This window comes from Netta rufina (genome assembly GCF_964035555.1).
Source record: "Netta rufina genome assembly, chromosome: 3".
In the NCBI taxonomy this organism is placed as follows: Eukaryota; Metazoa; Chordata; class Aves; order Anseriformes; family Anatidae; genus Netta; species Netta rufina.
Window position 1 is genome coordinate 9,698,434 of NC_140125.1, and position 26,614 is coordinate 9,725,047.

Sequence of the window (26,614 nt, forward strand, 5' to 3'; positions counted from 1 at the left end):
ACCTGTGCTACCAACATTAGTATCCTGATTCCTGTTCTCAGCCATATCACTCTTATTCAGTACTCCAATATTGTCTCTCTCAAGCATGAGGATCTGAAATCCTGTCCTCTTACAGTCTTGTGGTTTTAGTTAATGTTCTTAACATGTAACTTTGCTTCTGTTTGAAAATGGTTTTCATCAGCCTTGCAAGGAGCCAGGATTTCAGGTGCCAGCTCAGCTAAATAAGTGCAGACACCTGGACAGGAAAGATTAAATGGTACTACTTGGGGCATGCAAAGATGCTACCCTGTGTGTCCTGTGCAGAGACGCTAACCTCATGATGCCTGTAGGAGGCAGAGCTGGATAGATTTGCTGCTGCATAAGGTCTTCAAGTGATTTGAATGCTGCTAGTAATTTAGAAGTCGGGAATTTCATGACTCCGGTCCTAGCATGTTGGCTCATCTTGTGGAAAATACCATTATAAAAGCACTGAGTGAAACACCACCTCCTTTAATCAAACTATGAATTAGTTTTTTGAGTAAAGCTGAATGGGTGTTTGTAAAACTTCACACTAACATATAATCTTAATAAAAGATAAGGAGTGTGTTTGAATGGTGTATATGTTTAAGTTAATTATGTTGTTTCCTACTTTTGCAGGCTTTGCAGGGAAAAATTAAGGGAGTATCAGTTTAAACGACTGAAGTACTTCTATGCAGTTGTAGAATGTGACTCTCCAGAAACAGCCAACAAAATTTACGAGGAATGCGATGGGTTGGAATTTGAAAGTAGCTGCTCTTTTATTGACCTGAGGTAAATTCAGTGCTGACTGTCTTACCTATGTATCCTGGGTGGGGAGGGGGCCAATAAATTTAAAACCAATTTTAGGTAATCTCAACTAAACGATACTGTCATTGTAACCAAAATGAGATTTATCTTTTTTAAATTAGGCAATCGATACATTGTTAAGATGTGGAGTTCTTTTTGTTTGTTTGTTTTCCCTTTAGCTGGAAAGTTTCGTTTAAAAAAAAAAATGATTTTTTTTTTTTTTTTGAAAATTGCAAGTTTGAGAGGAGCTCTGAATAGAGAGATTATTCTTGGGTAAAATGTTCTGTTTTCATCTTCAACCTTTTGGTAAAATTCAAGTTGTTGAGAAAATGGGACAACATACGGTTGCTCTCGTGCTTTTTCAGGGTTGCTTACAACAGGGCAAGAATGTTGTCCTGAAGCTGCAATAGATTACTATGCTAGTTCCTGTGAATAAGCTGGAAGCTCTAATATTTCAAAAGTCACGTTTGGGAAGAATTTTAAGTTCTAGTGGTGCTTTATTGTTAGTATTTCCTTTTGTTACCAAAAAGTCTTCTGGTCTGAGCAGAAGTGAGGTTACTAAATCATGGTAAGTTTGGACAGAAGCTGGCTTTGTCTGCTGGAACCCACATTAATGGGCACCCTTGGAAATTGGTGAAAGATAACTTTTTTGTTTTGAATCATTGTCTAGAAGAGTTTAATTCATTATCCTTTGAATCATTCTGGAGGAGACCAACTCTGCCAAATAAACACGCAATTTTTCTTGCTTCTAAACACAGGAAGATAATGTTTTACAGCAGGCAGCTGTATGAAATTCTCCAATGCTTTTCCTAATCTTCCACTTTATTAAATTTTAGTGTTGAATAGTATTCATCATATTACATTTGTAGTGATTAAAAATAAAAACTCAATTTCATATGTAGTGCACAAAGGTTTTTATTTAATCTAACTTCCGCTGGATACCAGACCTGTCTCTAAATTTTTTCCTACTAATTATAATGTTAATGATGTACCAGACATCCTTAAAATGTTTTGATTTTTTTAAACTCATCTGATTTAAAATTGTATTTTACTTTTTTCTTCCTCATTTTTAATATTATAAAGCTTCCTATAATGCAAATACTTAAAACATAATTCCTTGAAAACTAAAAATCACCCCCAAAACAAACAAACAAAATACCACCCCAACTCTGCCTACTACCAAACTGCAAGTTGTTCAGTTTACTTCCCCAGCATGGTGGTGGTAAAGACTGAAAATCCGTGGAATAGCTGTGCAAAAGCCGGACAGTTAATGTGTGTGTGTGGTATTTGTGTATTGCTTTGGTTTCCTTCTCAGGCTTACTGACTATATTTTAGCAAATTATTTTGTGCTGACGTACCATATTTGTGAAAAGCTTAGACTGCTTGTACTATGAAATTTCCCAGTATATTTGAATAATAACCTGCTTTATCTGCCTGTAAGATTTATTCCAGATGATGTTACATTTGATGATAAGCCAAAAGATGTAGCCTCAGAAGTGAATGTATCTGTATATAAGCCAAAGTACTTCACATCTGCTGCTATGGGAACATCAAAGGTATCTTTACAATGCTTTCATAATGTTTTTCTAATTTGTTTAGTTTTATTGTCGGATTTTAAATTATATGTAAGTGGTAGGGAAGAGCTTCCTGCTTGTCTTAAGCATTTCAAAATAGAGACATCCAGCATGTTACAAGATGCAGGCATGTTACAGAGCTGCACGCTGTGACCCAATGTATAAGCTTTAATTTTGTTGTATGAGGGGCTCGGCTTTTCTGTTAGAAATTGAATACTCCATATTGACCTCGTAATACCCCTCTTACAAGTTGCGCATGGACTAAACTTTGTTATCCGCAATTAAATCTTCTAATGTGCTGAAAATGGATGTTTGGGTGTAGTTCAAGAGGCTTTTTGGTGGCAGTGTCAGGCTTAAACAGTTGCTTCCCTTCCTTGTAGCAATCCATTTCTACTGTCTTATGTGACAGCCAAAATGTTCATCTGGCCATGAAATGAACCGGATTGGAGAAGTGATTAGTTGAGAACTAAGTAATTTCTGCAGGATCATTTTTCAGTCGTGTGTTTCATCTTCTTAGTTGAGGGCGCAGTTGCGCAAACACTTTATTGTCCCTATTGCAATCCATGCCTGATTCCAGGAATGAGTTCGTGCTGGAGGAAGAGAGGAAAGAAGTTGGAGGCTGCTGCTTCAATACTGGTATCTGCTGCCACAAAGGAAACTTGGCTGACAGATTTTGGGTGGTGTGACCTGATGTTACAGAACCCTTGAATGCAATGGGACTTCTTTACTCTTTCATGTAGTTAAAACTCCTTGAAACTTCCATTGCTGAAGAATTTCAAAGAAGTTATAATGAAATCTATTATAATAAATTATTATTATAGGTAATTGTTCTGTAGTAACAAAACTAATAGGTTTACATTTTTTAAGTAGAAGGTAGTGATTTTTTTCTTAAAAAAGACTGTCTTGACATGTTTAATGTTAGTGCTTCAGCTTCTAGAAGTGACTTTCTTATTTTTAAGGTAGATGTAACATGGGATGAAACAGATCACGAGCGAGTAATGTCACTTAGCAGAACTTTTAAAAAAGAGGAGCTCCTTGATATGGATTTTCAAGCTTACTTGGCTTCATCTAGTGAAGAAGAGGAAGAACAGCAGCAAGGTACCTACATAAACGTTGTTCACAAACTCAGTAGCTACATTTAATTAACTCATGTTCAAAATACTGTGTAAATTCCATAACATCAGAAAATGCTTTGACTGTCTCCTTTTACAGGGACTCATTATACTCTGAACTCCTTATACTCTTTATAGAGAAGGTGTGGTCAAGTTCTACTCTAAAAATAACCTATCTTTGCTCCAGACCTAAACATATCTGAAAATGGTGTATACTCACTTTTCTGTATATGTGACCTAAAGGTAGAGGGACCTGGGCGGTGAGCACGTTTGTATCTTTGATTCACGCATTTCAATTAGGAGATCACAGAATCACAGAATTTTCTAGGTTGGAAGAGACCTCAAGATAATCGAGTCCAACCTCTGACCTAAGGCTAACAGTCCCCACTAAACCATATCCCTAAGCTCTACATCTAAATGTCTTTTGAAGACTTCCAGGGATGGTGACTCCACCACTTCCCTGGGCAGCCTGTTCCAGTGCCTCACAACCCTTTCAGTGAAGAAGTTCTTCCTAACATCTAACCTAAAACTCCCCTGGCTCAACTTAAGCCCATTCCCCCTCGTCCTGTCACCAGGCACGTGGGAGAACAGGCCAACCCCCACCTCGCTACAGCCTCCCTTGAGGTACCTGTAGAGAGCGATAAGGTCGCCCCTGAGCCTCCTCTTCTCCAGGCTGAACAAGCCCAGCTCCCTCAGCTGCTCCTCGTAGGACTTGTTCTCCAGGCCCCTCACCAGCTTCGTCGCCCTTCTCTGCACCTGCTCAAGCACCTCGATGTCCTTCTTGTAGCAAGGGGCCCAAAACTGAACACAGTACTCAAGGTGCGGCCTCACCAGAGCTGAGTACAGGGGGAAAAACAGATAAATGTTTTGATGATAGAATGCTGACAGATAATGCAAAACTTGAAAAATTCTGTAAGTCTTTGAGTTAGGCCTGATAACACAGCAGCTGTAGAGTTCCTCTGATTTACTGGGACTTGACATTCCTTTTTCCTCGCCCCTTTATTTCTTCTTGTTCTTTGTTTTTCTGTTTTGTTTTTGTTTTTATTTGAGTTAAATACTGACTGCAAAAACAAACTTTTCCAGCGTTTTCTGTCCATAGTAAGAAAACACATGTTCAAATTTCTAAAATTTCTCTTAAAGCCACAGCTGAAATTCATTATACAGACCTGATTCTGATTCTCCAAATAAATAATATCACCATTACGACCTCAAAACGGCCAAATTCTTTGTTGAAGACAAAGGAAACACTTCTGCAATGGAATTTGTGAAGTATATTAGCTGATTTAGGAGTTACAGATTATTCAGAGCATTGATAAATGAGACCGTTTGATTTTCATATTTAAACCTTGCTTTCAAAGAGCTTCCTGTTTCTCACTTGTCATGCAAAATATCTTTACCTAGTGTAATTAATGTTTAATTAAGACAAATATAATGGTTATAAATGGAGTTTTTCAAATAGAAACATAATTCATCGAAATCATAGTTCATTTTCTTTTTTGCTGATATTGATAATACTGTTAAAGAGAAGAGACTTTTCATTGTACATTTGACTGACTTTTCTAGAGACTGGTACCTATCAGGTTCATTCAGTTCTGAATAAAAATAAACTTTTTTTTCTGTAGAGTTTGAGTAACACTGACTTAATTATTAAAACAAACAAACAAAAAAAACTTCCAATGGTGAGCGATCAGGAGTTTCCCTAATGATTTAGTCTCGAAGTGGCTGTTTTATGATTAGTAGCTTGGGCCTCTAAGTACAACATCTTTTTCTTTCTTTTTTTCTCCTACCTCTCTATTTTTCAGGGTAATGTAATATTTCAACTGGAAAATTCTATTTACGGTATTTAGTATATAATACTGTATAGCAATAGTAATGTAGTATAGTATTATATATGTAGTGATTTGCCATCCTTATGACCCTCTGTATATGTACTAAAGTCTCTGCAGGGCAAGGACACACTGAAGAACCTGTCCTAAGGCTGGGCTTGCTGGGATACCCTAGACAGGATGTGGAACCTGTTCCAGACTTTAGAGGGCCCTGGGGAAGATGTAGATTGTACAAAGGTCCTTAGGCGCAGCAGTAGCTCTTCTTGGGTAATCAGAGTGTGAATGACAGTAGAGAAAAAAAATGTGGTATGAGACTTCTGGTACTCCAAAGTCTAACGCTGGGGGGGGGGGAAGGTAAGTTACAGAATGTGTTCAAGGGAACCTTATGAAAGACTGGAGTAGCAGCAAGACTGAAGTAGCAGCAAATTTTAATTGCTTTTGGATTCCTGTTGCTTCTTAAAAATAAGAAGAGAATGTCATGTAACTTTTAAAGTCTTCTGCATATAGTGCAAATTCCTCAAGTACTTTACTTGTTTTCACTCTAAAAATCGGTCTACTCTTAATTGGTCATATATATAGCCTAAATTACAAGGAAAAGAACATATCATTAAGCCTTAATCAAGTCTTTCAAACAGATGTTAAAATGGGTTTATACAGCATTAAAGTAGGTTGTTGTAATCAGATGTGTTTGAAGTGTGCAAAAGAGCATGACAGATTTTTCTGGTTATGGAGTTGGGAAATCTGCTGGCAGCAGACTTGACTTGGCAATATCTTGGCAGGATAAGTGTCCATTTGTTTCTCATATTACATAAAAATATGTTTATAAGCTGCACCTCCATGACCTTAATTTTCTCTAGTAATGGTTAGTAAAATGCATTAATAGGAGCAGTAGCTGCAGAGAAAAGTATTTCATTTTTTTGAGTTCAGGTTTTCAAGGCTACTGCTGCGTTAAAAGAACAGCGTCTGTTACAGCGTGGTGATAGAATCTGGAAGTGAGCAACACTGAAGAAATTTTAAGTAAACTTTTGTTTCTGGGAAGGGAGAGAGATCGACCTAGAGTTATGTTATCACACTAACACACTTGAGACCTCAAATTGTGTAGTTCCTAATAATGGTTTTGAGAAATAAGTTGTTAATAGAGGAGTGGTGTTGCTGTGTCTGTAACGTGTTCCTGACATTTTATCCGTTGAGTTACTGGATACAAAGCAGGATTTTGTCCAGCAGAATTATGTGGCACTATGCACAAAAGGGAAAAATGCGTAAGGACTGTGATAAGAAGGAAAAAATGTTCTGGCCAACTAATTTATTTATTTGTATGCTTTATTTATAAACAGCTTTAGTTGCCCTGGTCCATTTCGTTTTTATTACATTTCTTAAGTTAAAAATGTCTGTTACCAATGTTGTCGTGATACAACAGATTTGTAATGTCAAGTATTTCAATTTCATGGACTTGGTATATAGTAGCTTGTGGGCACAAAGCATCTCCTTTACATTGCTTCTGAACTCTGTTGCTTGGATGCATTTGTTGCGGTTAGTAAAACTTTGTGGCGTGCATCAAATTCAAGCCCGTAACTGCTATTCTGATTGTGAGCACCAATGATTTAGTTTATGGCATTTTAAACGACGCTTCAAATTAAGCAGCATGGTGTTGATGCCTAAGATTTTGTGCTGTTTTTTTTTTTTTTCTTTTTTTCTTTGCAATAAAAAGATCATATTTGCCGTGCTGCTTTGCTCTGCCACGCAGAGTACGCGAAGAGGCTATATGACATAACGCTTGAACTGGGGTGGTTTTGAGTAGTTGTTCTTGATGGGGTGTTATGTGCAGGGAGTTCTGTAGAGAGCCCTGCTCTGCACAGGAGGAGTCTGAGCAAGGAGTTCTGCTGCCTTTGTGTAGTATTGTGTTAGAAGCTCTGGCGACAGGAGGCTTTTCTGCTGCAGCACCAATGCTGGAGATGCACACGTGAGGAAAGAAAATGTAATCCTCGGAAGGAGGATTTGCGAGGTGGAGATTCACTTATTTAATTGTGCTGCTGATGTAGTTTTTAGTGATTAATGGTAAATAAGATCAGTACACTTAATAAATATTTTACGTTTTTAAATCTATTTTGCTCATTAGCTTAGCTATGTTAAATGGATATTTAATATTTTATCATATGACAGTACATATGGTGTCTTACATATGAATACTGTTCATTTTTATGCTTGCTAGGACTGTTGCAGAAGGCTAATAACTGGCAGATGATAAAACATGCAGCTATTTAAGATTGTCGCTGAATTCAATGGGTATTTATAAAATGCATTGCACACAATGTGATTTGGGTTGGCTTCTCTCCCTCACTACTCTGTAGATGCTGAGGCATTACTGCTGCTTCAATGGTAATGAGGATCTGACTTCTTAAAATATTCCTGTTGGGTTAGTTTTGGCATGTTGCTAAAATAATTCCTAAGGAAATAAGCCAGAGAGAGGAGTTACCAGTTAATGATTTAGCCAAGGCCAGGTGGAATTTCTTGGGATAAAATAGAAGCACCACAACCTGATGGTTTCTTTTTATGAAACACCTGAAGCTTGGTATGACTTGCTGGTTGGGGTTTTTTCTAAGGCGTATTTGTAGGAGCGTGTTTTGTGTGTGTATTTTTTATTAAAAAAATAAGATGGATTAAGTTCTAGGAAACCCCAGAACAAAGGTCAACTTGGCTTTCCTTCTGAAAAATTCATGTAACCTCTTGGAGTTGTTCAGCGGCTTAGAATTAAAGGATATCTCTGTGTGTGCTTGTGCAGGCTAGGACGTCCCTGCTCAGAAGTGGCTAGATGGGAACCCAGTCTGACTTCTATTTTATATACTTGTATTTTATATTCCTAATTTCATCTGCTTTTATGTTCTTTTCATTCACAGGCTAAGTTGTTTTTTCTCTTGATTGTATTTCTATTACAATGTAACTGTTAGTGTTTTGTTTTTGTTTTGGCCGTGTTTTTTATTCAAAAAGTCTTTAAAAAACATATTGGCAGAAAACATTACTGCCTTAATATCCATCAGAAAGTGGTTCCTCATGTTGTGCAACACAGTGTGATACTTGAAAGCTAGCAGCAAGGTTACTTGAACTCCAAACAAACTTCGAGAACATATTCAGTTAATTTTCCTTTCCTTTCTTGCAGCTGTTTTCAAAGTTCTTTATTTGCTTATAGAATGAAAAAGCTCTGAAGAGTTTTTTGAAGGCAATGTTAACATTTGTTTTAAAGCTATTGGTTTTGACAAAAGAAATTCAACTTGCATCAAAACTGGAAAGTGTGACAATGTGTCACCGCTTAAATTTCTCCTGGCAAAATTAGCAAATAATACAAATGAGTCACCCCTTCGTTACCCCATTTCAAGGGAGCATTTCTTAGCCAAAGGATCTCTTCAGTTCCCATCCAGAATAGCTTTGCTTACCGTTTCTTATGACATCAGGAAGAAAAAAAAAGACAGTCACTTATTTTTTTCTCACTCTTAAGAGCTGAATGCGTTTTTGCTTGCTGCGTGAGCAGATGCTTTTGTCTTAGGAGTTCTCTGCTACTGATGAGGAAAGTGGAAAAGCAGCTGCAGTTAATTGAACAGTCAACATTTCCAATCCCAGCCAACAACAAGCATTTTAAGGTTATGGGATGAAAAAGAACAACAGTATCAGAAAAAGAAAAAAGGAGCCCCAAAGCTAGATTTCTACTGTTCAAGGAGCTGCAGCATCTTTAAAGCTTAAAAAGCCTGTTCTCTTTGAAATGCTTCTTGAAAGCTTATTGCAGGTCACATTGTAATTGTGTTTTCCTTAGCAAAAATAGCCAAAACTGCTTCCATCTTGCTTTTTATCTTTAGTGACACGTTGAATTAATAAAAAGGCTTGAGTAATTTGTTAAAATTTCAAGATGCTTTGCACAACTTTTTTTTTGTAGGTTTAGGTTTTTTGATGTTATTACTGTGCTGCCAGGGACATTAGGGACTCCAAGAGTTGTAAAACGCAGTAAAGGATGCTGTGTTCTGTCAGTGGTTTCCTTTGTTGGACCAACTCTTTGCCTTTTCAGATATTTTTTTATTTTATTTTTTTGTGAAGCAGGGGAGTTCTAGAACTGGTTACTTTTTCTGGGAATAATATATGAAAATACTTTATTTTGTTATAAATGATTTAATGTTCCTTAGTTGTGTTCCTTGAATGTAAATGGATCACTTTGAGGTTGTCTTCCATACCTTCTCTTTTGTCTTTCTAGGCGATGATGTAGATCATGAAATGGAAGATGATAAACCCAGGAAAAGCCAAAAAGATGATGAGGAACAAATTGCCAAGTACAGAGAACTTCTGCAAAGTATCCAAGAAAAAGAGAAAAAGCAAGAGGAAAAGGGTATAGAAATGGAGATTAAATGGGTTCCAGGTAGGCTTTAACTTTTTTCTTTTACAGACTTGGGCAGTGTGCAGTATTGGCCTGTTAATGGGGATACAATGTAAGGTGTCTGATTTATAGTAGTAGAAACTGACTTTTTTCCCATAAATTGAAATCCTAGTGGAATACAATGGAGGAAATAGAAGAAATAATGACTGAACTCAGTTCCTCAGCTGTAAGATTCTCTGTGTAGCTTATTTACTTGCCAGTTTTTCTTGTGCTTGCTTTTTCATTCATCGCTTTATAGATTTTACTTGAGTAGAATTCATGTTTGCAATAGAATCATAAAACATACCTACACTTCTAAAAATGAAACAATATGATTTGGAAACATAGCGTGAAATTGGAGGAGAGTGGTTTTAAAATCTTGCTCGCTTAATGCGAAAGGTTTGGGGGAACAGAAAAGGGAGAAGTCTGATCTTCCAGTGAGACAGCTCTGTGGGAAGGAAAGCTACCAGGAAAGCAAGCTTAGGGGATACTTAGTGATGTATAGATAACTTTACCATATAGAATCCCAGCAGATCTCTTCTTGAGAAAGAAGAAAACTTTCTGAAAACTATTGTCTGTTCTTTTCCTTTGGAATGAAAACGCATTGAGACGCTTAGGTTTTGTTTATGAGCGTGCTCCTTCCATGAGAAGTAATGAGCCAGTTGAACAAGACACTACATCCAAAAAAGGGATGGTTTCTTCTGTAGCCTTTCTTCCTTCATCCTGGCCCCAAGCTCATTCTGACAGCATGTACCAGCCCTAGAACTTGATAGATTTATTTGCAAGTTAATTTAATTTGCTAAAGTGGCAGAGCTGCTCTGGAAAAAAAGGAAGTGAATCTATACTGCTGAGTTAAAGAGTCCAGCGTTTGGTGAAGGCTCAGAGGGTTGAATGATGTGGTCCAAAGACTATGAAAGTGTAACATGCCCCTTCTAGGGGCAGCAGTTGTTGTATTGACTCAGTACACATAGGACTGCAGTCTGAACAAGAACACGATCTGATCTGTTACTGTACATACAAGACCAGAGCCGTGCTAGAACTCATCCCCATCCCAACTGATGTGTTAATTCCATCTCGAAGTGCATATCTAACTTGCACTATTGTTACTTTGAATTCACGTGGGTGACTTGTGTTGAGTATGTATGCTCCCTTTTAATATCTTGTTCTGGTGTGGGCCAACTCCTTGAAATCAAAGATACAACGTGCGTTATGGGACAAGTGCTTACTGACAAGGCTGTAGGGATGTTTTACTTCATCTGTCCACAGTGTGTCAGTATTTGCATTTCTGGAGTTGCTTGGTTAGTATCTTTTTTGATTGTATCACTGAGCATTCAAGGCAGCTGGGTTTTCATACATAGGTAAACTGAAGTTTTTTATTTTTATTTATTTTTTAAGATGGTGCTGAAGTTAGGGATCTAGAGCAAACCATCCACTGCAGGAAATGAAAAGAGACTGCAGGAAACTTAGTGGCATGGGGAGAGCAACCAGTTTGCTGAAGGGTGTAGTTTCATCAGCTGCACCTTGCATGTTGCAAGAAAATTTGTACTGATGTTTGGGAACACAGTACAGATGGAATCAAATTCCCCAATAGAGTGGCTCCCTCGTTTCTTTTTTAGTGAACTGGACTTAGAAAATTGACATTGTTCTGTGTCTCATCTAGTCCAACCCCTTCATTATCGCACCTTGTGGAGCTCCTAGGACTCCTCCTACACTTTCCTCTCCCTAGAAGAAGGGATGGAGAGGAGTGGTGGTAACACCCAGCATTCCTCATCCTTCCTGTTATTCTGTCAGGCTACATGCTTCGTAAAATCAAAACAGGCAGCAAAGATGCATCCTGGTAGATACGGCCTTGTTTAGAGTCAGTAGGATGCCTGGGAGCTGTTTCAGATGGGTTTGTATCATGATGGATTAAGCACACGTGTGTGCACGATGAAGCTTACGTTAGGAAGTCACAGTGTTTGATGTCAATTTTGCAACTTTGATTTTAAAGCATGTATTAGCTTTTTCTTCATTTCTTCCTCTTGTATTATACTCTGGAGTATTTTCCAAGATCAGAGGTTCTGGATGTCGTGGAAGCATTCGCTTGCCTTTTTAAGCGAAACTCCAAAAACTATGGGTAAAACTGATGGTGCTGGCTGTGTTCTGAGGGCTAATAGCTAGTAATGGTATTTTGACTGACCTCATGAAGGTTAGTAGTTTGTTTATTTCGTATTACAAGAGCATTCAGGCTTTGGAAACCTGAATTGAGTTTGTGATATTGTTACTCAGCTCCCTTGCCTACCAACTCTTGAGTTTGTCAGTCTGCTTTTAAAATCCTATTCATGTCCTAACTCCCCTTTTTTATTTTTTCATTAAGTGGATGGCTTCTTTCTGAAATAAGCCTTAAAAGCAAAGAAGAGTGTCTTCACTTTGTTTACTGTTCTAATATGTGGCAACGTGTAGCCTTTGTAGACAGCATTTGGAGAGAAGGTCCTGCACACCTGAAAGGGGGTGGCTCTCAGAGTGAAATGCAGTTGCTGCATCATTTATAGCTCTGGCAAATACACACAACTGAGGCTACGATTTCTTATGGGAGAGAAGTATGTTAGTTATTACCCTTTCCTTGAACTAATGTGCATATTGAAATTCTCAAAGAACTAATTATGTTCCATTTGGAGTGTTCTGGGAATTTAAAAATCGTTTGCTATCATCTCTTAAGACTCCTTAGGTCTTTTAGAACCAACTTTCATCTTGAAATGCTTTTATTATCAAACTCTGCCTCAATCTGATGGACTTACTGCAAGGTCATTTTCCTGCCCAAATATTTAATATAGAGAGAACTACAACAGTTAAATCCACGACTTTCCTCAATTGAAAGGCAGATCTGAATTAATTTAAAAATTTGAGTTTTGGCACAAATATTTACACATGGTTATAGAAAGCATACTTTGTGAATGATTCAGTTATTCTTGAATCATAATAGTTTTAATAAACCACAGTGCCAGCAAAAACAAATTAGATGTAGTTCCAACTTTCTTTGGTCTGTTTCTTTTAGGCACAAAATCAATGTTATATTTAAGCATCCATCTGTTTTCTTAATCATAGCCGATCTGAGCAACAATTACTATGCATTCTTATCCAGCTCCCCAAACTCTCCTTAGAAGGTGAAGAGGGAGAAGACCACAATCGCTGTTCTTGATGCTATTCGGCCAGTTTCTCATACAGCTTTTTTATTGGACTTAAATTCTTCCTTTGGGAAGAATGAGATGTAAATATGTAGCTGAGCTTTAAGGAAACCTTGAAATTTGTTTTCATCAGAAGTAGACCAGCAGGCAGTCAGATCCCTTATAAGTGCATGGTGGACCCCAACGGTATGTTGTTATAGATTATGTGGGGCAAGAAAATGACAGAATTGAATCAAAATCTGTCTCAATCTAGATCGCTGCTTCTGGTAGAGATAAAGAGATAAATGATAAGGAATCCTACATCATGCAGCACAAAGAAGTGTGTGCTCAGTGCTGTGGTTCTTCACACTTGACATTTTAGCATCTAAGGGTTTTTTAGTGTGTGTGTGTGTGTGTTTGTTTTTTAAGGGAGTAGTGCTGTGTTAGGAAAACTGTCTTGACCCAAGATGTGTTATATTTGTGCCAAACAAATTGTAATGTTATCAGAGTCCTTCTGCTGGCCGTTCCTTTGATCTAACTGCAACAAGGTGTGTGTATCAGTTCTTTTGTTATTTTTTGGGGGGGGAGTAGGCGAGGTATTACATGTAAGTTCATCTTACTCATTTAGATTTACTGAGAAGCATCTCTCTAGCTTTTAGTAACTGTGACAGTTGCAAGCAGTTAGATTGCCTAAAGTTTTTCATTGTTTAGAGAAGCAAAATTTCTGTTTCAGCCTTCTTCCCTCAGTAATGTGAGAAGCAGTACTTAAGCTGATAATGTTGTATGGGGTTTTTCACGCTTCTAATCCCCTAGTTCAAGTATGATTTGGTTGCATGCTAATGTATATTAACTTTACACCTTCTTTTCATGGCCCTTATTTGTAAAAATTAAATATGACTAGTGATTCAGTTATTTAAAAATAGAAACGGGGAGGAGCAGGTAAAACTTAATTTAACTTTTTGTATGGCCAGTTAATAAGTCTACCTAAAGCAGATGACTTCTTTCCAGTTCTGCAATCAAGTCTTTTGACCACTTAAATACACTCTTATTCTCGGGAAGCGGTCTGGACAGTAGTTTGTAAGCCACTCTAATCTGTGGAGAAACTCTAAGGCCTTTCATGAGACTGCCAAATACCACAAGAAAGGGTTGTATTTTCCTCCAAGTCCTTCTGTGCCAGATGGATCAAATGATGCCATGTTCTAGGCGAATAAATCAGAAATCTTGTAACCTCCTCTGAGATTTTTTTTAATCCCCCCCACCCCACACATACACCCTCCTTCTGGAGATGTGATATATATTTCTTAATCCAGTCTTTAGAGAGAATCTGCAAGGTTGCTACCTGACCAGCAACTTTTTTTTCCTCCAAAACCTACTGAAAAATAATCCCAAGTAATAGTAGTTCAGTTTCTAGGAAGCATTATGACTGCCCTTTCCTAGACTTCAGAGACAAAACCATGTATTGTTGGAAGTGACTAAATTACAGCCCTGGCTGTGTGAGGGTTTCTTAGTGGCACATTTTTGGTGAACCTGTACAGCACACTTTCCTTTACTTTTTTGTGGCTTTGTATTTGTTTGCTGGTTCAGTAACCAGTTTCTGTGGCAGCACTGGCTTGCCTCTTACTGTTAATTCTGGCTTCTTTCTAGCATATTAGAAGGCTGTTTTACGTGGTGTTTCTTTCTTCCTTCTTTTCTTCCTATAAAGCATGGCTTAATACATTTTTAGACCTTGTCCACGCTTCGTGTTTCAGACATGCTGTAACTAGCTTTCTAGCCTTGGAATTATTTTTGGAGAGCAGGCAAGTGCAAGAAGAGAAATTAGTGTTTGCAGCTTGTTGGAAAAATGTTGTGCCTGCTTTTCTAGGGACAGGTAGGGCTGCCCATGAAGGCTGCCCGTTTATTTATTTTTTGCCATTATGCCATCTGTTTTCAGTTCCTTCTTACTGAGAAGAGCTGGAAGGGTTGATGAGGAGCAGACAAAGGTCAAATGAGAAATCTGGGAGCTGGGAGAAAATACAGTCTGGGACACCTGGAGAGGTCCACATGACTTGAGCGATAAAGCTAGTATGAGAAATGGGAGATTAGAATTAGAGAGCTGGGCAGCAATGGAAGGGAAGGGATGCTCTTCAGCATCCCTGATGGTTGGAACAAGGAGGATTGGGAGGATTGATAGCAAGGGTCAGACCTGGAGGTGGGAAGAGTAGAAACATGATCCCTACATGTTCTGAGATCTATCAGTCATATCCAAAAGGAGCATGTTAACTACTGAATATCGGACTCTTTTGTTAGGGAAGGCTTTCTTTTAAAAAAAAAAAAAAAAAAGCATGTAGTAAATGAATGAAGGACTTGCAAGTAGGAGCAAATCCTTCATTGCTCGGGCTGCTACTTCTTTTCATGGAAGCGGATTCTGCCTTTTTGCCACTGAATTCTGCTTCAGTGCATTGCAAGGCAAGTTGTTTAATCTCTTTCCATCATGAGGTTTTCTTTTTGTAGGTGCCCATCAAGGTCAGTGTTTATTCAGATTATAAAGGCAGCTGTAAAATGGGGACACTGTGGTTAGTGGATTCCTTTTTTAGGGTGATGTTTTTGCACTATTGAATACTGTAATGATGGACGTTGCAGAAAGCTCCATTCTGTTTCTAGAGTTCAATTATTTTTGGTAATTTGGCCATATGCTAGTATGTTCAGTAACTTATCTATATGTTGTACAGTGACACAAAATATTGAGGCGTGTTAATTACCTGTGTATCAAACAGGGTTAAGAGTGGGCAAAGGTAAAACGTGATCACACAATGAGAAGCTTTATCACTGCATATTGACAAGAGAGCTGTATTAAAGTTCAAGGCGTAATGGTGCAAATTCAGGTGCTCAGCCTCAACACAACGACAGCTGGTATTGTTTCATTTGAGTTAATACAGCTTGAAATGGTACCTGGTGATACCAGAGGACGTTCTTTTGAATGTTTTTCTGTTGATTCAAGGCTGATCTCTTTCAAACAGTCTATAATCTTTTAAATTAAGTCCCTTAATTTCCTTCCAATGGTAGCTTCTTTTTTTAAAAAACATTTGTAATTTACCCTAAACATTGAATCTGAATCTAGCTTTCCTGTCGTACAAGAGGTGTACTATTTCTTAATTTAGGGTAGCTTTAGTCATTAAAGCAGACTGGTACTATGTAGCTTTAAAAATAGTTTTGTGAAATAAAACTCTTATCTGTTAACAGGAAAACAAACTTCTTAGTTCAGAGCTATTAGGTAGATTGTGCAATGTATGCATAATACTCGATCAGGATTTCGTGGCATTACTTATTTCTACTTTTGTGGATTAGAAAACATTTTGTTCTCTGTGAATTTACATACAAGAGACAATGCTCTGTTTTTTGTTTTTATTTTTTTGTATTTAACAAGGTGCAATTTTCTATTTGAAGTGTCTTGGGCAAAATAAAAAGTAGGAAACAGCAATCCAAGTTGAGAAAGATCTTGCTTTTCTGCATGACTTAAACAACTGAAAAATCCTAACCTTTGCAATTATGAATATGCTTCCCTCTACTCCTTTGTTAATTGGAATTAAACCCAAGATACAGGTTTTCATATTTGTTTTGTTATCCTGAGGGGTACAACAGAATTAAGACTAGATTACTTGAAAACATCTTGCCTCTAATGACTTGGCACATATTACATTGTGATATTAGTACATAATGCAAGAAATTATTTGTTTTATTATTTCTGTTCTTCCATGCTTCCTAGCTGCGGATTTATTTTGACTTCAAACATGGTGAAAATAATTTTTTGCTCTCTTACAATGGTGGATGAAGATGATGAAGACACTGCAGCATTGCCTTAGTAAGGGAGCTACATAACAACTTTATTACGTCAGTGGGGCATACTGATATAGCAACAACCATCAAATATTTCTGGGTGAAACAGGAAACAGAGAGCACCAGCTACAGGTTCAAGCCAGCTGTGATACGGCCCTGTAGTGATTTAATATTTCACAAGCTTTGTCAGCTCAATCTTTGTTTTCCCGTGGGCAAAAAATGGGAATGACTGGACTGGATTTGAAGTGTTTTTGTGAAGCTTAGCTAATAATAGTAAGGTACATTAAATTTAAGGGTGCTGTGTTATTACTGCATTATTATGTTACTCTCAGCCTTAAAGTGGTAGACTTCATAGACTGTGCAGTCTACTGTCTGAACAGGTGACATTTTTGAGGAACAGTAAGGATGCTGGGAATAAAATATTGCACACACAACCTCATCATCTCACTCCTGTATGAGTTGTTACTGGAAAGATGTTATATTTGGAAAAACACAACCTATAAACCAATCGTATTTATGGAGATGTTGCTCCAAGCGATACTTGTTCTCATTGACTTGTGGAAGGAAAAACTAGGTTTTTCCTTTGCAAAAGAAAAGCAGTTGGTTAAGGAAAAGTTCAAATTGATCCAATTTCTTTAACCTCCTATTTATTTATTTATTTTTACTAGGCCTCAAAGAAAATGCTGAAGAAATGGTCAAAAATAGGTTGGAAGGAAAGGATAACCTAACTCCATGGCAAAAATACTTAGAGAAGAAGAAAGAAAAAAGAAACCTTAAAAAGAAGAGAAAGGTAACGTCTGCTCTGAGTTGCAAAAGGAGATGCTCCTTCCTTTTCTTAAGTTGCTGTTCTAGTTTTAGATAAATGGGGGGGGTACTTTTGTTTTATGGCAGGAGTGCAGTATTGTTTTATGGCTCAAATGTGCAGTGGTTGCTCATTTGGAAAGTCTTAATTCTAATCAGATCTACAGAGCTAAAGGACGTTCAGGCTAATACTGATCGTATATAATGTTCTTACAAAAAAGTCATTTATCTATTTGTTCTTTTTTAAGTTGTGCATCTTCTGAATGCATTAGGAATGGTCTTTTTGCTATGGTATGCTTTTGGTGCAAAGTTGGGATGCATGATAGCTGTAGTTTTGAACCTTACAGCTTCTTGTCAGAGCTGTAGCAGCCAAGAACTAATAGCTATGAAGAATCATTCAACTTTCAAACTACAAAAGCAAATCTAGTAAATTTTTTGTTGTACGGATAGCAAAGTTGTTCTATAAAAATGCAAAGATTGCTTTTGCTTCATTTTCCCCCACACAGAAGGTACTTGTGAAGTAACTGACTCCTGTGGCAGAGATGTGCAGGAATAGGCAGATAAATGAAACTCTTGCTTGTATACTAAGGAAAAAAACATGCAGTATATAGAATCTAGCTTCTGTATAATCTTAATTACTTTGCATACAGTTCATGTTGCAGAATAACGTTTATAAGTGTAACCCATAACTAGAGGTATCCTGTCCATTCTAGTTCAGGCTTAACTGGCATTTCATGAATAACTTCTTTAATCATACAGAAGATGAGTGCTCTGAACTAAATTGCACTGTTAGGTAGTAGAGCAGCTTTTGATAGTGTAATACTCTAGTTTGGCCTGATAAATTAGGTCAAGGAGTGAGGTGTATCACTGAATTCTTCCAGTAACAGAAATTGCTGTTCTAAATCCAAATTTGACCCTTCTGATTTTTTGAAGCATAAAGTGAAGCCCTTTACTCAAGCTTTTTCCCAAGGTAGAGTCCTTGTGGAACATAAGGACACACCAGTCCCATGATGCCATGTCAGATGTATGTTGTGGGGTTTTTTTGCATGCTATATTCTGTCTGTCAGAAGCAGTGTCTGGCAAAGAGCACGTGAATAGAGCAAGTAACATTTTCCTAGAGTACCATAGTGGTTTTTGATTCTCTGACTTCCTGGGTAGGAAGAGTTTTCGCTTCAAGAACATGACGAGTTGTGTTTTGTTTTTTAATTGCACTTTTGAAGTAGCAAAGAACAGAATAGTACACTACTTGAGGTAGTAAGGATTTAATTTTTTTCTGGGTAGGAGTTAAGAGCAATCAGGTAACAATTATGTACCTAGAACTACAGCTTATGCACATACTTGCTGGTATGATTAGCTACTGCATTGCTGTCTGTGATAAGCTTATAGAGTTCCTTGGAAAATGTAAGTTGCCCTTCTTTAGGTAAAAACAAAAGCTTGCAATCTGTAATACAGGTTTTAAATAGATTGTTCTTAACTAGCAATTTCTAGTGAGTTCTAGTTTCGTGATGGTTCAGCATGTAATGCTTTGGTTTTCACATTCGTAGTTTCTGACAGAAGGAACATTTAATTCCAGTGAAACTTTTGTAGTTTATATGTTGGTTGAAATAATGTTTCTGCTTTGTTACAGGCTACTGCTGAGAAAGAAATGAGTGAAGATGAAATTCCATCTGATGTTGATCTCAATGATCCATATTTTGCTGAAGAGCTTGGGAAAACAGGTGAGTCAAAATAAGTGTGCTCTTTCTTTAAATAACGAGCTTTAGAAACAAAGGTTAGTGTAAATGCAGAGATGGCATGTTCAGAATGGAAAAAACTGTGTGTCACTTGCCTATAATTGCAGGCAGGATTCCTGATAAAATGATGCATACTGTAATATACGTAATGGCAATGCAAATTTTCTCCCAGCTGTAATCAGAAACTGTCACTTAGCCAATTACTGGGGATGGCTGTTGAGAACAAGCAAACAGTCTACTCCCCTAAAAATTCTGGAGGGAAAAAAGTCTTGGTTGCCTTAGAAGCCTTTTTCCAGACAGATTATTTGGTCCCTTTGATGGTTGGGTCAGTTATATAAATGACAGAAACATCTGATATGTTATAAAATAAATAAATAAATAAATCTGTCTCTCATAAGAAAGTAATGTTGTTTTCTCTCAGTCTGATGCATGTTTTTACTTGTGTACTCTGGCTGCGTAGCAAACCAAACGGTGAAATAATAAACTGGATACCTCTATGACTTTTTTTTTTTTATTTGTGGACAGCTTAAAGAGTTATCTACAGTATGAAAATATATTAATTATTTCTCTGAGAATAAATCTTTAGTATACGTAGCCTTTCTTGACAGAAAATGGAGAACTATTCAAGCTTTCAGAATTATAATGATCTAATGCTAAACAGATAGCAGACTTCCCATATGTGTTTTAATCTAGGAATTTGGTTTGGCATTATTATATGGGCACAAAGACAATAGTAAGATGTTTTGAAGTGTAATATTTTGGGAGTTAACTTGTCCAGTTCAGATTTTTGGGATGCTGCTTTCACAAGTTTTTGGTCTGGTGTCGAAGTTAGCTTTTGCTGTGATGACAAATTTATTTGAAGTATGACTTTGGTGGCTAAAATTTTAAGGTGAGGATAATCAAGAAGTGCAAGTTGAAGGCTCTGGAGAGCCAAAGCCTAGGAGTGATTCATACGGTCACATATTAAGAGGGCAAGGGGATGAGGTGTTAGCAACAGAATTACAAATACCACAACCCAAAACTATACTACTTCTAATTTGACATCAAACACCATTGGCTTATGTCCTGATGGTTAGAAGCTTGTGTTAGGAGAAAGTAAATAATTCAAAAACAAAAGCTGGACTTTTCTTAATGTACTTATGTGAATGTCTTAATAATCTGAAGTACAAAACAGCGAGTTGGATTCATGTTTCATGGAAAGTATCAGCTTAATTTAAGGAAGGCGTAATGCAGTGCTGTTTTCTGCCAGACTTCTGTGATGAGTGGTGTGTAGGCTACTTTTCAGAACTCGTTGGAAAGATGCTATTTCTTCCAATACTCTTTCTGTTGTTCTTGTGTTTTGTTTTTTTTTAATAGCAAGACTATGTGGCTATTCTCATACCAATATTTGATGTTTCAATGTTGTATGCAAGATCTCTGAAGATGTTTTTCTGCATCATGTAAGACGTTGCTTGTGTTGTGGAGGGACTCAGCAGAGAATGACTGTGTATTGATGATTGAGCCTTCTCATCCATAATAAAGAGAATAGGTTTTACTCTGCTTGGAGCCCTTGGGGATATCAGAACAGACATAAAGGTTGTGCAAGTGAAACTTCAGTCTTCAAGATTACTGATAATCTATTGAGAAAGAGGAGAAAAACATAACGTGGCTAAGCCTGGAGAAGTTTCAAAGGGAGAGTAGTGGTTGACTACAAGCCAGCTGACATTTTATTGTTACACAGCTCAACTTTGTCAGGCTTTACCCAAGTTTGCTAAGAATGGCCTCTGTAAAATAGCTGGGATTCTTTTTAAGCACAGCTTGCTTACCTGATTGAGGAAAATGAGTTAAAGCCTAGTTCAGAGAAGATTTTATCAGCGACAGTTTCATAACTAGGATACAATCATTCAACTTAATGCTGTCTGTAACTTTACATAAGCCTTCCACAATTCCCCTGAAAGATGGAATTTGCTCCCTTAAACTGCCTGTCATATGATACTAAATTATACTGGAGAAGTGTATGACATAACATATTACAGACTCAGGTGAACCAGAGCAAAAAACGAGGATGCAGTAGTGCTGTTAGTGTTTTGCAGTGGTATATTTGCTCCCACACTGGTTTGACTTCTTGATTGTAAATGTTCAAGGGTTTTGCATTATTTCGTTTTTGATGAGGTGGGGTAGTTTAAAGGAAGCAAGACTATAAGAAGGTATTAGACAAAGAGCCTCAGTTTTTCATATTATGTTTAAGCACCAGTGCTAGGAAAGGAAGACTGGAAGTTATGTAAAGTCTACTCAAGTGTGTTTGGCAGGTTTCTCTTAGTTCTGTGAAGTACTGTAAGTATATGAACCTTGATGTCTGTATTTCAGAAGCTCATTTCTGGTTTGGTATTGTTAAGGGAAATAAAAAGCACTTGTCACTTCTGATTTATATGAATACACGTATTGTTGAAAAAAGCATTGTAAATCTGTCAATTGGCTCAGCCAATTTCAGTCTCAGTGTGCCTGTTTCTGTGGGCTCACCTGAAACTAAATGGTATTTTTCTTGTTTCAGCCTAAGCTGGGGAAGGGAATAGCTGAACGGTGTAATTGCTTATTAACATGATAGTTTCCAACTCAGGATATTGTGTGATGTATGTGCAGAAGAAGATGGGGATGGACTTCCAGAGTGTATGTGGGTAGATGGACTATGTCAGGACTATCGTAAAAAGAAAGAAAATGGCACATCTGTGACTTATGAAACCCAACTGTTTTCACTGCGATGCAGTAGTTTTAGTGCTGAGAGAGACTGCAGCTCTAGCTGCATAAGATCGCAGCAAGAAATTAAGGGATTTTAGTTTTTATTTTTATTCTACCTCCTTCCTCTGTGCAAAAAAGCTTAGTTTGATACTGTCTCCTGATTTGACCCCGGTCTGCAGCATCATGAGTCTTTGAAGCCTGAAGCGTAAGCTATCCTCGCTTTAGTGGTTCTTCACACAGTAAAAGATGGGGGAAGATATTTTGAGGGCACTTCTTAGAGGTGTAGGTGGAAAGGCTATAAGAGACTTAGATTTAACTTTCAGAATAATTGTCATCAGTTTGCACATCTGGTGCTCTGTTTACTTTGCTCTAGTTTAGTCAGTTCTGGAAAGATAGAGAAGACTTGCAAGTTGTTGAAACCTTACATAAGACAGGTATTTCTTCCCTTCATACATTAAAATAAATTGTTTAAGTTAGGTAACAATATTGTATCTGAGCCTGATTTTCCTGCATACTTTTTGGAACTACTAGAACAACAATTCAGCTTGTGAGCTAATGACACTGCATCTGGATAGTTAACTTTTTTTGGTGGTAGTAGTTTCTTCCAGAAATCCATTTCGAGCTTGGAATCTATTTAGAAATAGTCAAGAGAGTAGTCAAGGGAGGAAAAAATGTTCTTCAAGAAATGCATCCTGTTCCAGAGTATACTTAGTGATACAACTTGACATTTTTCTGGCATGATTGTATTTCTAGTCTGACTACAAATCTGGCTTAACAAAATGGAGCCAAAATCTTCCTTAAAAGTACCCCCAGTGGACTGTAATAAATTGCCTGGGAATGAAATTCCAAGCTCAAAGGTCAGAGTATGTGTTTCAGGTCAAAACCTTCCTCTTTTCCTGCTCCTTCTTGATCCAGTTCTATGGGTGTTCCAAAGAGAATACATTTAATTTCATAGGGTTCATGAAAACAGACCTGTTCATAAACGTTACGTTTGACTCATGCTTTATGCTATTACTACTCATGTTGTCTCCAATTAGCACTATGCGTATAACATTAAGGGTAAGAGTAAGAAAGCTTTATCTGAAGAATATTCAGTTTGAACAGTCAATCATATTTTTATCCCCATGGATGAAAATAGGTCTTCTTTACCCTAATGCTTAACGGCAAGATATGATGTTTTAGGCTTACAAATAAATTCTAAAAATGTGTTTTTTGTTTGACTGATGTTTTATCTTACTCAGCTGGCAGGCTTGTATTCTGGATACAGAGAAGAGGTGCACATTTGCTTTTTATTCTAAAGTATTTACTACATTCTCTAAGTAGAAAGAATGAACAATTTGAAAACTGTAGTATACTTCAGTTAGACTTAGGAGTCTAAAATAATTTCGATTTCAAATACTGTGGGAGTAGAGTTGCAATGCTTGCCTGCACTGTTGTGATCCTCTCTACTGCTCTCTAAAAAAAATAGAGTAGAATCTATTTAAATATTGTTTCCTCTATGAACTATGCAAATATTCAGTAGATTTTTATTGCTTTAAGTCTATGCTGAAAACCAATGAAAAATTAGCTAATGTTGAAGAAAGAAAGAAAATGAGGTGTACTTTAAGGTCCTGTTAATAGGTAAATTATGGTCTCATGCAAAAGCTTGAATAAATGTATGCATGGCCTATTTTTGCACTTAGGTTCAAAGAAGAAGGCAGAGTCAGCTGAAAGTGACCATGAAGATGAAGATGAAGCTGAAGTTGAAAAGCAGAAGGTAAAGTGGCTTAAAACATTGAGAATTACAGATGTTGCATTGCCTGAATTCTGCAAATACTTGGAGATGTGCTTGTGAGTGGACTGTTAAGTCCCTTAGGATAACAATAGAATAAAGCTGTATAATTTGACTAGTGAGAGCTTTTGGAATAAATCACCAAAGGAAATCGGTAGTTGGCCCCGAAGATTATACCAGGATATCTTTACGGAAAACTGTAGTTGAACACCAGATCAACAGAGTTTAGTAACCCTAAAATGTAAATGGGCATGGAAAGAACGCTGGATGGTTAATTTCTAGCTTTAAAGCTGTCTCAGCATGTTTGTCCTATTGGCTTGTAACCTTCAAGACTGAATTGTTTGCTATTGCTTATTTGTGTTTTTTTTTATTCATTCTCAGAATTTATTACGTTTATGAAGTTTGTGAATGTCAATTATTTTGTGATTTAAATACCCGTAAAAAATGATACTTGTTCTTTTGATGTTAGGGTATACAGTTCTCAAATTACGTTATTAGTACATATTAGAAAGTTGAAATGTGTATCTGCAGTTTTAAAAAAAAAATAATAATTTGCATTATTTACATATTTTGAGGTGCAATAATGTTATGCTTGATATAATACTGTTTTAACAACCCTATTTCAACTTGTGTATAGAATCATAGACTTCACTAACATAGTTGCTGTATTTTTTTCATAGAAAACTCCATTTCATTGTGTACATCAACTCTTATTTTCTAACAGGCTGAAATGGCTCTACTTATGATGGATGATGAAGACGATGGCAGAAAGCATTTTAATTATAAGCAGATTGTAGAACAGCAGAACTTGAGCAAGAAGAAAAAGAAACTCTTAATGAAAAAGAAAGAGTTATTAGAAGATGACTTCCAGGTAATGGTGTATGCTTGATTTTTGAAGATTAACTAGAATAACTTAGATGCTAATTGTTGGTATCAGTTCTTTTTGGGATAAACTTAGTGGTTCCATATCCTTCTCCCTTGCTTCTAGGTGAAGGAGAAGCAGCTCTATCTACCTTTTTTAGGGTTTTACAGGCTGTTTTAGAAAACAAACAAAAGTATCTTGACACGAGGTTGAAGGGGGGGTACATTCTAACTTTGTGTGAGGTAACAGGGCAATACATAAGACCTTCTACAACTCAATGAGTAAATACTCACAGGTACATTTTGTTCTAATAATTTTCCACCATGTCTTTGATTCTGGTCAATTGTTCTCGACTATAGACTCTTCCTTGGTTTGCTGATTGACGCTTATACAGAATTTGTACAAGTATTCACTCACCTGGTTTACCAATATGATCTTCTGGTACTCTATACTCACTGAAAACTTGCAACCTGAGCAGTTCCTGGCATGATGAACCATTTCATATGCTCAATAAGCAGCTCATAGTGTATTTAGAAACATTGCTATTATGGGTAAAGGTTACTTAAAACATTTTTTTTTTCTGCTTCAGGTCAATGTTGCTGACACGAGGTTCCAAGCAATGTTTACTTCCCCCTTATTTAATGTGGATCCTTCAGATCCAAATTTCAAGAAGACAAAAGCAGTAGAAAAGATCTTAGAAGAGAAAGCTCGCCGAAGAGAACAAGAGCAGCAAGGTCTTAAGGAGACAAACAAGGAGCAGGAGAGCAAGATGGCAAAGAAAGAGGTTGCAAAGAAATCTACAGATCCTGCTTTATCAATGCTAATAAAGTCAGTCAAAACCAAAACGGAACAGTTTCAGGCAAGAAAAAAGCAGAAAATTAAATAACTGAACTTCATTTATACTCGGACTTCACTTTTGTTGATGTTCTTCTGACAACATCTGTTGACATTTCTACAGTTTGGTCTAATTCCTGTTCACCTAAAATTTCCAGAAAGATCATTTAACTTCAGTGACAGTTCCGAAGTAACTAGAATAACGATAAACCTTTCTTTTTGCCCCCAAAATGGTTTTGCTCTGTTGTTGGAAAAACTACACCTTGAAAACCTAGGGAATTAATGGTTTCAGATCTATTTGCTTCATATCATGCAGTCTCTGAACAGAAGTGTTGATGATGACTACAAAAAGTAGCCATAGTTATGGTTATACTAAAAAAACAAAACAAAACAAAAAAAAACACTTCTGCAGAGGGTTTAGAGCTGAGACTGAGTCTTAATGTTTTTAATTCTGCAGAAGTCTATAAATACCTGATTTAGAAAGGTAGTAATATAACTAAACACTGAAGAAATTTTGTATACAGGTCTATTGTATACGTTTAATTGTTTACATATATGCTACCTAATTAATTTCTACTCCAAATAATTGAAGAGTTCATGGATTTTATAAGGGCTAATTAATGGGAAAAATTGCTATTTAGAAGAATTTCTTTAATATATATTAGAAATAGACATTTAAAACTTGCCCAAATGAGTTTGTGGGCACTTAGCTCTGTTTTCTTTTTCTATGCCTAAATAAAACTGTGTTTAAAATTAAACTTTCTCTTCCTAATTTTGCATTCCCATTAATGTAGTTCCTCTTTAAACACTGTGAGACTTGGTATGTGTGGGTTTTTTTGTTTGTTTGTTTTTATTTTTTTTTAAGTCAATTTTAGAAACCCTGCTGTTGGTCCTTGTTGCTATTGGTGTCAGTGATGTCAACAGTGCAGGGAAGCTAAATACAGGAAGTAGAAAATACTGTTTTTTCCTAGTCCTTTCAATTAACTGTCCTATCAATTAATTAGTCTTAAGGTGTTTTTTGAAGTGTTTGCTATATCAACTGTAGTAGAAATACAATATTGTACCAAAAAAGACTGAGAATATTAGAATCATGGAGCTGATAGGTAATTCATAATCATGAAGAAGTACGGTTACTTTTTAAGTCGTCATTAATTTGAACAAAGCACTGTTGAAGCAGAGGTTAGAAACTTCAGATACTCAGAACTAGTGCTTACATAAATATGTCTTGATAAG

At 36.9% G+C, this 26,614-nt stretch overlaps 1 protein-coding gene across 2 annotated transcripts in view; it reads left to right on the forward strand.

The window, feature by feature from the left end:
• Positions 1–26,190, forward strand: part of ESF1 (ESF1 nucleolar pre-rRNA processing protein homolog) — a 30,967-nt gene extending 4,777 nt beyond the window's left edge. The window contains exons 6-14 of one of the 2 annotated variants that reach the window (XM_084285216.1): positions 637–789; positions 2,246–2,360; positions 3,338–3,476; positions 9,551–9,712; positions 17,334–17,455; positions 19,094–19,184; positions 23,597–23,670; positions 24,410–24,556; positions 25,137–26,189. In XM_084285216.1, coding sequence (XP_084141342.1) covers positions 637–789; positions 2,246–2,360; positions 3,338–3,476; positions 9,551–9,712; positions 17,334–17,455; positions 19,094–19,184; positions 23,597–23,670; positions 24,410–24,556; positions 25,137–25,433 — 1,300 coding nt within the window. In that variant the 3' untranslated portion in view covers positions 25,434–26,189. Of the gene's footprint in view, positions 1–636; positions 790–2,245; positions 2,361–3,337; positions 3,477–9,550; positions 9,713–17,333; positions 17,456–19,093; positions 19,185–23,596; positions 23,671–24,409; positions 24,557–25,136 lie in introns of both variants that reach the window. The other variant, XM_084285217.1, reaches the window with a different exon arrangement.
• Positions 26,191–26,614: the final 424 nt, after the last annotated feature.